This window comes from Populus trichocarpa, chromosome 4 (genome assembly GCF_000002775.5).
Source record: "Populus trichocarpa isolate Nisqually-1 chromosome 4, P.trichocarpa_v4.1, whole genome shotgun sequence".
NCBI classification, from domain to species: Eukaryota; Viridiplantae; Streptophyta; class Magnoliopsida; order Malpighiales; family Salicaceae; genus Populus; species Populus trichocarpa.
In genome coordinates this window covers 4,690,664-4,701,480 of record NC_037288.2, presented here as the reverse complement: position 1 = coordinate 4,701,480, position 10,817 = coordinate 4,690,664, and the positions used below count along the sequence as shown (strand labels likewise).

The 10,817-nt window shown below is 33.1% G+C and overlaps 2 protein-coding genes across 2 annotated transcripts; both read left to right on the top strand.

The window, feature by feature from the left end:
• Window positions 1-6,542: 6,542 nt before the first annotated feature.
• LOC127905195 (senescence-specific cysteine protease SAG12-like) lies at window positions 6,543-8,853 on the top strand. Its single transcript, XM_052452077.1, has 2 exons — window positions 6,543-7,037; window positions 8,006-8,853. The coding sequence occupies exons 1-2, from the start codon at window positions 6,602-6,604 to the stop codon at window positions 8,590-8,592; spliced, it is 1,023 nt and encodes a 340-aa protein (XP_052308037.1). The 5' UTR covers window positions 6,543-6,601; the 3' UTR covers window positions 8,593-8,853.
• Window positions 8,854-9,436: 583 nt separating this feature from the next.
• On the top strand, window positions 9,437-10,186 carry LOC18110053 (senescence-specific cysteine protease SAG12). Its single transcript, XM_006388289.2, has 2 exons — window positions 9,437-9,473; window positions 9,600-10,186. The coding sequence occupies exons 1-2, from the start codon at window positions 9,437-9,439 to the stop codon at window positions 10,184-10,186; spliced, it is 624 nt and encodes a 207-aa protein (XP_006388351.2).
• Window positions 10,187-10,817: the final 631 nt, after the last annotated feature.

Genomic DNA, 10,817 nt, shown 5'->3' with positions numbered 1-10,817 from the left:
GACAGCTCCTCTTGCTCCTTTGTCAACAGTGGTGGCTGCCAAACTTTGACATTAGACAATGGTTGTTGGCTGCCACCAACAACCCACCATTGTAGCCTCCTTCTTTGACAATGTCAAGGGGCTGCAAATGCTGCACCAACAGCCCTCTTTGACTCTCACATGGCAGCCATCTTCTTTGACAATGGCAGCCACATAATTGGCAATATTCCAACAGTTTTCTGCCCTCAATCAAAATTAGGTTTTTCCTAATATGAATCAAGCCAAACCTTATATTAGTCCTCCACCATCTGCGTCTTTCACTCCATGGTCCTTGGACTATCAATTTTCATCTTTTTGTCTCTTAATTTCTTTCAATTCAACCCCTGACCGAATTAGAATATATCCTCTAAATTCTCTACTTTATTCATTTCAGTCATTTGTCCTTTAATTCTTTATTTTTAAGCCAAAATAACTTCAACTTCAATTTTCTTCTTCAATTAATCTCTTAATTGATTTTCTAACTTGGTTCTTTATTTCAAAATCATCCTTGAACTTAGAATTTCTTTCAATTTCATCCATATTAAATCAAATTAATCTCTTTTATCAATTTCTTCTTCAATTATGCCCTCAATTATGGCCTTAAAATTCCGAAACTCAATTTTTGCATGTGATACTCAATTATTGGTCCAATTTTCAACTCAAGATGTGTATTTTTAATTGTTTTTGTATTTGTTTTAATTTTTTATAAAATTTTCAAGATTTGTATGACACACAAAAATTAAATAAAAATAAATAAATGATTAAAATTATTGAAAAGATATATTTTCTTAATTTTTCAAACATGTACACAAATTGGGTTACAACAAGGTATGTGTATTATCAAGCTCGACCTTATATTTATACATTTAGTGTTTTATTTATACTAACCCTTGGTTTTAGGGTTATGAAAAGTTGTTTGAAAAATAATTATTCTAATAAAACAAATGTCGCAAAAAAGGGTTTGCATTAATTAATAAGATACAAGGGGTGTTAATTAAAGAGATGCCTTTTTATCCTTATTTAATTCCTTTAAAAGTTTTTTTTTAAATCATTAATTTCCTACATATCTCAAAATGCTATATTAAAAAAAATGATAAGAAAAGGAGGAATTATAATAGAAAGTTATTTTGTTTTGTTGAAATTTAAATTAGTGCATGCTCTTCTTTTGAAAGAAAAAAAATATTTTGACATATAATTAGATAAATTTTTTTGAAGAATTCCCTATAACAACACGAGATTAAATATCTTAATTTATATTTATCTCTTAACTTTTTAACATAGTCTTAGATTAAAATTAACAGATTTTTAGTATTTATTGACATATAATTCTCGATCAATTTTGTTAAATATGTGCACCAAGTTTTTTTAAGTACAGAAACACGTTGATGACGCCTATATTTTTTTATATAAAAAAACTTTTGATATGACCTATGGTGAAATGCAGGTAAACTGACTAGTAGAAACTAAAATTAATAGAACTTAATTAACAAACACTACAACCCTTTGGAAAAAAAAAACATTGTTCACCTAGACTCAAGGGCCATGTTCGTTGGAACAATGTAATAACGATTTTGCTCTTTTCATAAAAAATAATTGAACAAGCTATTGGCGGTTGTGAGGTCTTCGCATAAGGTCCATTCGTTATTATCAAATTGTTCGGGGTGCAAGTAGATCGTTTTCCATTTTAAAAGCATAGTGAAACAATTAAAATATTCAAAGAAGCAAAACTTTTGGAGGTGGCGTCTAAGGGCATTTTCATCTTTTCACACTAGTATTTTGGTGATGGTTATGTTGGATAAGGGGCAATTTGGTATTTTAATACATGTAAAATATAATTAAAAAAACGTAACCGGAGCATGCAAGGCACTCATCAACGCGTCCTGGAGGCAAAAAAAATGCTCTTTTATTGTGTCGTTAAAATCCTCGCAGCTTCCTCTTCCTATTAGAGCAGTGCCCGTAGTCGTTGGTGAGGTGGTTTTTTGTTGGCGACACTTTCTTTCTTTTTCCCTCTTTTCTCTTATCTCCTCCCCTCAAAATTCATGCTAGCCATGCAAAATTTTGGAGTGGTCCTTTTTTTATTAAGATTTTAAATTTGACCATTTTGTAAAATTTTGATTTGTTTCAATTTCATCTTTCAATCCAAATTTATGATATATTTTTTTTTCATTTTAATTCTCATTCTTTTGATTTGATTTTTCTCCTTTTGTTAAATTAATTTTTCTTTTAAATTTCACCCTTCAATAAAAAAAAACTAGTTTCCCTCTAATTTATTTATTTTTATTTCAATGTTGAACTTAATTCTTTTAATTGCAATTTTTTGTTTTATATCCTTTTGTATAATTGATTTTTTTCATAATTTCATCCCTCAACATTCGATTGGTTGGGCGTTGAAACTCATGGTTTTTCTAGGTGGAGTGTTTCCGGTCTAATAACCTGCATTGCGGCTTTGGAAAGTTAATGCGCATTGACATTAATTTTTTTATAACTATTTTTTTTTTTGGGTTATCATTGTCTCATGACCTGGGCTGCGAGTTTAGCAGGTTAACCCGGGTTGACTCGTTCTTTTTTATATAGCCATTATTTTAAAGAAATTTTAATTTTTTTTCAGTCATGTCTTTCAAAATCCGGTTTTCTCCTTTTGTATTTAATTAGTTGGGAATTGAAGTACATTGTGTTTTCCTTTTTGAAAAAGGTTTTTTGTTGCCCGATTATCACAATTACCTTTTTTTGGTCTATTTAAATACAACCGTCTTCACCAGCGAAGCCATCGTCTGCTCCTCCAGCACGACCACTGTGTCTCTGCACCAAGAGAAGAAGAACAACCGCAGAAGAATCACCGTCTGTCGCCGCTCACCGAGAACGGTCACCACGAGCCACCGTCGGCCCAACCACCACGCTCCCTCCTCCCCTTTTCTGGCTCCTCTGCTGTGTTCACCATTTGCATGCAGAACGTGAGCAATTCACGTTCTGCAGCAAAGTGGAAAATAATTATATATAACGGGTTACTGTGGCATGCACAGTAACCCACTATTTGTTTTTTGGGCTGGAACATCAGCCCAGCCCACGCGGCTGGGTTGAGTCCAGCCACAACAAGGTTCTCTTTTGGGCCGGTCCTGGCCCAATTTCATTTTGGGTTGATTTCAGCCCAGCCTCTTTTTGGGCCGGGCCGGCCGAGTCAAAAAAATATTCAAAAATCATTTTGGGAAAATTTGTGATATTCCCGGGCATTTTTCTACGTCATTTTGATTAATATCGGGTAGTATTTTTATACCGTAAAAATACAAATCCGGTATTAAAATACCCGGTTTTCGTCAAAACATAAAAAAAAACATGTCTTTGTTTTCATGCATACGGCCCGGTCTCTCAAAAAAAATAAAATCATATTGTATTTACATACAACAAAGAAAACTTCAAATATATATATATATATATATATATATATATATATATATATATATATATATTAGCTTGCATTTTGGCTTTAATAACCAATTTATTAAAGTTACGAGAACTCGGCTAATATTTCAAAAAAAAGAAAAAAATATTTTGTTTTGTTTTAATGTCTGAGATTATGAATTTATACGTAAAACATATTGCCGATATTAAAAATATAGTTCTTTTATAGACTTTAGAACGGTTAGGTTTTACCCCATAAGATAAGAACCTTCTTATTGAGGAGAGTTTTTCTTGAACCATAGACGGACCAACAATTAAAAAAACATAACAAGACCTTATTTTTTATCAGACAATAAAACAATGCACCGTACCTTAGGTAGGACATATTTGAGATGCTAATACCTTCCCTTTACGCAATCAGTCTCCGTACCCGATCTTTGAGACCAGTTAGGGTTCCTAGTGACCAAAATATTAGGTGGCGACTCCCATTCCATTTTTTCCACTGATAAGAAATAAGAATTCCTTGTCTCCCCATATCTGCCAAGATAGACATACATACCACACCTGATGAGGGTGGTAGGGTGATCGCCGCGACACCGCACACGTGCGACAATTATCAAATTGTTCGGGGCGCAAGTAGATCGTTTTCCATTTTAAAAGCACAGTGAAACAACTAAAATTTTCAAGGAAGCAAAACTTTTGGAGGTGGCGTCTAAGGGCATTTTCATCTTTTCACACTAGTATTTTGGTGATGGTTATGTTGGATAAGGGGCAATTTGGTATTTTAATACATGTAAAATATAATTAAAAAAAACGTAACCGGCACATGCAAGGCACTCATCAACGCGTCCTGGAGGCAAAAAAAATCCGGTTTTGTCCTTTTGTATTTAATTAATTTGGAATTAAAGTACATTGTGTTTTTCTTTTTGAAAAAGGTTTTTTGTTGCCCGATTATCACAATTACTTTTTTTTTGGTCTATTTAATATCATTGTTTTTTTTTTTAAAAAAAAATTTAATTAAAATAAAATCAACTTATTTGATTTAGTTGATTCTACGAGCTCAACATTATTTATTTTTTATACGAGAAGAAATGGCCCTGCGGTGTAAAGTGGGTTGTTGAGCTAGTGTTTTAGCTAAAGCATCAATTTAAGCAACCTTGAAGTTTCGCAATAAAGTTTTCTTCCTTGGAATCATTGTGAAATCAATGGAAATTAAGTTATGATCCAATCAATATCACAAATAAAAATTATTGCATGCATATTTCAATTATTTGGATGAAGCTGTGCCGAGGCTGTTGTAAATGGAATCTTAATTTCATCGACAAAAATAAAGGAATCCAAACTTATTGATTAGTACAGTGCTTGAAACGAAATCAAAAGCCTTTGCCGTGATTTGCTCTACCAGTGTTGTCTTCGGCATTGGTCGTTAAAAAAATCATCCCACGTATCGGTTGGTTCGTCTCGGTTTTAATTAAAAAATTAAATAAATTAAGGAGATGGAATCTTCCCCCATTCCATTAATTATTGACAGTCATGGTTCGATCGTTGATCACACGTACACGGTACACTGGCAAGAAGAAGAAGATGATGGAAGTTCTAACCAATGGGATGTGTTGGTCTGTTCCTTTATCAAAATCTAAGCCCCAAATTTCCACTGAGCTTCTTGACTCCTGTGGTTGGACCCCTAGGACCCTTCCTTGGTTGCCGTGATTTGCTCTCTTCTAGTACTTTTTTTTTTTAGATCTCATCTAAATCTTGATTCATTTGTTCCTTGTCCACACAAGACGGTGATTATGCAAGTTTGATGCTTGATTTTGTAACGAGCATGCGTGATTAATGTTTTTGACACGTTAATATACATGCAGTCATGCTTTTTTATTTATTAACAATTCTACTGAAATTTTAGAAAAGTTTCCTTTATATGTAGACGTCCAAAGTTATTAACTACTCCTTCCATATCACAAGTTATTATCACAAACATGGTCTAGTTGGTCTAATTTCTATTACCCGAGTCGCGGGTTTGGAAAGTTAATGCTCATTGGCATTGTTTTTTTTTTATATAACTAATTTTCCTTTTTGATACCATCATTTGACATTTTTTTATATATATATAAAAAACAGGCTTTGTAATTCTCTTTGTTTTCTTTTCTTTTGGGTTATCATTATTTCATTAACTGAGCTGCAGGTTTGACAGGTTAACTCGGGTTGACTCGGTCATGCCATAAAAATTTAATATTAAATAAAAGCTAAAAGAGTAATAAATCAAATTTCATACACTTAAATCTTGAATTATATATATAATTTTTCTTCTAAACATGTATGAAAGTTAGAGTACCCATCCTTTTTATCCAACTCTATAGAAAATTTCATGAACAATAGTTATAAATTTCAGAATAATAACAAATCAAGATATTCGTACTCGACGTGAGAAAGGTCTTACTCTCAATTTCAACTTAATTAGTGTATTTGGATTTACATAGTTATGAAATATTTGATAATGATTTGTTATTGACCTTTAATTTATCAAAAACAACTTAATAATGATAGTTGTTCACACGTATGTACACGGGCAAGAAGAAGAAGATGATGGAATCTTCCCCCATCTTATTTCACCAGTGATTTTCCGTCAGCAAGTTTTTTTAACATGTTATTTTATAAAACAATTATGAAAAAATAAAGAAAAGAACAAAAAAAATGACATAAATAGACTAAGTATAGGGTGATAAATATTTCCAAGTGTAAAAAATAAAAAGAAAATTTTCAAAACAAGTATAAAGAAAAAAAAGTTAGCCAACAAAGATAATTTGTTTTTTTTTTTTTACTTTTATTTTAAAAAATGCAGTTTGGTTTGGTTTAGGTTTCTCAAATCAAAAACAGAAAAATGAGCCAAACAGATTTTCTTTAATTTTTCTATTAAGAAAAATATTGAGATCATGGAAGTTTGAACTCCGAATCTTGATGCTACACTTATATTTTAAATTAATTGGCGCACATATTACTCCAAATTTGACTTCAAAGCTCCAAACGTCTTCTATGCCCCAAACGTAGAATTAAGGCTAGTCACATAGAAAGAAGCTGGTTACAAAACTGGGTCTATAAAACCCCATTGCGCTTGTTTTGAATTTGTTGTGCCAATAAAAAAACACTCACTTACAAGGCTGTAGACGCATATACTCTTATACGTACCATGGCCGCAAAAAAATGCAATACTCGTATTTTTCTGCCATTTCTCCTTATTTTAGCTGCATGGGCAACAAAAATAGCTTGTCGTCCTCTTGATGAGCAGGAATATATGTTGAAGAGGCATGAAGAATGGATGGCTCAACATGGACGTGTCTATGGAGACATGAAAGAGAAGGAGAAACGATACTTGATTTTTAAGGAAAATATTGAACGTATAGAAGCATTTAACAACGGTTCTGACCGCGGATACAAGCTTGGTGTGAACAAATTCGCAGACTTGACCAATGAAGAATTTCGTGCTATGTATCATGGGTACAAGAGACAATCATCCAAATTGATGTCTTCATCATTTAGATATGAAAATCTAAGTGACATACCAACTTCAATGGATTGGAGAAATGATGGTGCAGTCACCCCAGTTAAAGACCAAGGCACTTGTGGTAAGTATACTTAATAATTTATCATAATAAACGGAATGTTGCCTTTTGGGTATATCAATTTTGTTTTTTGCTTTTTGCTTTTTGCTTTTTCTCGAGAGTCCTTGAGGTTTATTTGTTTTTCATTTAGGTACCCCAAATATTCTGGTTGTGCACCTAAACTAAAAACTATTTTGTAAGAATTTAAACTAATATATAAAAAATTCCAAACTTAAAGTTCTTATGTTAAATTGATGGATTTTTTACAGAATCTTTTGATTGAACAATAAAAATAAAAAAAGACATATAATTAGAAAGAGGTATATTTTAGAGAATAATAAATAATAAATAGCTAACAGGTGCCTTAAAATTTGTTTGGTATTGCTGTGACGTGGGGTAAAAAACAGTGTTTGGTAACTAGTTGTTTTATTATATTTAGAAATGTTAAAAATAGATAAATATGTTTCGTTAATTAATTTTGTCGAGCTTTTGAGATATAGAATAATGAATAAGTATTATAATATTTTGAAAATACTTTTTAACAAATATTAAGTGATTTATGATTATTTAATTAAGCGCGAATATTTTTTTTTATAATAGTGATTTTTAAGTGTAAAAAGCTAAAAAAATAAAAGTTGATTAGAATGATAATATATATATATAAAGTCACATAACAACACTAACGTCTTTGGTTGTGTAGTTAAAAAATAATAATGGAGAAATTTTTTATCTTAAATAAAAAAAATGGACCCCATAAAGTGTAACAATATCAGATCCTTTTAAGTAATTAAGACTTGAGAAAAACTAGAGTCCGATTTGATATAATTCATAAATAACGACGTTCATAAACTTGTTTGTATATAAAGTGGGGATATATAATTACTCCTAGTATTCTTTAATTGCCATAAGTAAATACGGGAAGTTTCACACATCAGTTCTGATCCCTGCTTCGATGATTCTGCTCGTTGATTTATAATTATGTTGAATGGTAGGGTGTTGCTGGGCATTTTCCACAGTGGCAGCAATAGAGGGAATTATAAAGCTTCAGACAGGTAACTTAATATCATTATCAGAGCAACAACTTGTGGACTGTACTGCTGGAAATAAAGGCTGTCAAGGTGGTCTCATGGACACTGCTTTCCAATATATTATACGAAACGGAGGGCTAACAAGTGAAGATAATTACCCCTACCAAGGAGTAGATGGCACTTGCAGTAGCGAGAAGGCAGCATCTACTGAAGCACAAATAACTGGGTATGAAGACGTGCCACAGAATAATGAAAACGCTCTCCTGCAGGCTGTGGCCAAACAGCCAGTATCTGTCGCTGTTGACGGTGGTGGGAACGATTTCCGGTTTTATAAAAGTGGTGTCTTCGAAGGGGATTGTGGGACAAACCTAAACCATGGGGTTACTGCAATTGGATATGGTACCGACAGTGATGGGACTGATTATTGGTTGGTAAAGAATTCGTGGGGAACTAGTTGGGGTGAAAATGGGTATATGAGGATGCGAAGAGGCATCGGTTCAAGCGAAGGCCTATGTGGCGTTGCCATGGATGCTTCTTATCCAACTGCATGAGTAAACGTTAAGGGTCGTGTGATTAATATTATACTAAATAGTCAAAAATATATACTACTTGATTATAGTTATGGTTTGGAAAGTTTGTAAACAGTGACGTGTGTTTGTCATTGTGGTAGCTTTTACGGTTGGGGTTTGGAAAAAATAGGTTTAAGAAAATCACATTTAGTTGTTGTTGGTTGTGTTAAAATACGTGTTTTGTTAAAAATACGGTTGAAATTATTATTAAATAAAAAGTAATTAAAAGGTGTTTGGTTAAAACTGTTGTTGAAAGTGTTGTTAATAATAAAATGACATTATTCTGCACGAGATTATTAATACGTCATTAACACAACAGTGCGATATTAAGATTTTATTTTTATTGTTTCATTAAACTAGATGTAATCTCATCATGAACATAATCCATTTGAGAAGGTCTCTGATATCCGTTGCTTTGCTAGCCTGTAACGACATCAGTTAAAAAATCTTCTCTTCTCTAGAGCTAACATTTGAGTTATTAGAGACTTGAAACTTGGTTGGCTGTGTTAGTGCAAAATAAAAGAAATGAACGTCGTTGATATGCTCAAGGCATTGAAAGTTTGTTAGTTACCTATATTAAAATCCTGTTTGCAGCTTCGTCGACATTAGTAGATTATGGAGCCCTTGTGTTTTGTATCTTATAAGACCATAATTAATGTTGCATATTTTGTGAGATTCTGGGATGATAACATATATGTTAAATATTTAATAGAATTATTATTATGCTAGGAATTTTATGAGATGTTGGGTTTAAATATTAGTTAAATTCATGATTACCTAATGTAGAATTTTTCGTTGATACTTGTCGCATGTGTGCGTCGTCGCGATGACCGTCCACCTTGTTGGTTTGGGTATTTATCCAGGTAATCGGGAAAATGGGGCAGATAAGTATTTTTTAATTGCCATAAGTAAATACGGGAAGTTTCACAGAGTTCTGATCCCTGCTTCGATGATTCTGCTCGTTGATTTATAATTATGTTGAATGGTAGGATGTTGCTGGGCATTTTCCGTAGTGGCACCAATAGAAGGAATTATAAAGCTTAAGACAGGTAACTTAATATCATTATCAGAGCAACAACTTGTGAACTATGATGTTGGAAATAAAGGCTGTCACGGTGGTCTCATGGACACTGCTTTCCAATATATTATACGAAACGAAGGGCTAACAAGTGAAGATAATTACCCCTACCAAGGAGTAGATGGCACTTGCAGTAGCGAGAAGGCAGCATCTATTGCAGCAGAAATAACTGGGGATGAAGACGTGCCAAAGAATAATGAAAATGCTCTCCTGCAAGCTGTGGCCAAACAGCCAGTATCTGTTGGTGTTGACGGTGGTGGGAACGATTTCCAGTTTTATAAAAGTGGTGTCTTCAATGGGGATTGTGGGACACAGCAAAACCACGCGGTTACTGCAATTGGATATGGTACCGACAGTGATGTGACTGATTATTGGTTGGTGAAGAATTCGTGGGGAACCAGTTGGGGTGAAAGTGGGTATACGAGGATGCAAAGAGGCATCGGTGCAAGCGAAGGCCTATGTGGCGTTGCCATGGATGCTTCTTCTCCGACTTCTTGAGTAAACATTAAGGGTCGTGTGATTAATATTATACTAAATAGTCAAAAATATATTCTACTTGATTATAGTTACGGTTTGGAAAGTTTGTAAACAGTGACGTGTGTTTGTCACAGGTACGATTTGAAAAAAATAGGTTTAAGAAAATCATTTTTAGTTGTTGTTGGTTGTGTTCACATACATGTTTTTGTTAAAAATGCGGTTGAAATTATTATTAAATAAAAAGTAATTAAAAGGTGTTTGGTTAAAACTGTTGTTGAAAGTGTTGTTAATAATAAAATGACATTATTCTGCATGGGATTATTAATACGTCATTAACATAACAGTGCGATATTAAGATTTTATTTTTATTGTTTCATTAAACTAGCTCTAATCTCATCATGAACATAATCCATTTGAGAAGGTCTTTGATATCCGTTGCTTTGCTAGCCTGTAACGACATTAGTTAAAAAATCTTCTCTTCTCTAGATCTAACATTCGAGTTATTAGAGACTTGAAACTTGGTTGGCTGTGTTAGTGCAAAATAAAAGAATGAACGTCGTTGATATGCTCAAGGCATTGAAAGTTTGTTAGTTACTGATATTAAGATCCTGTTTGCAGCTTCGTTGACATTAGCAGATTATGGAGCCCTTGT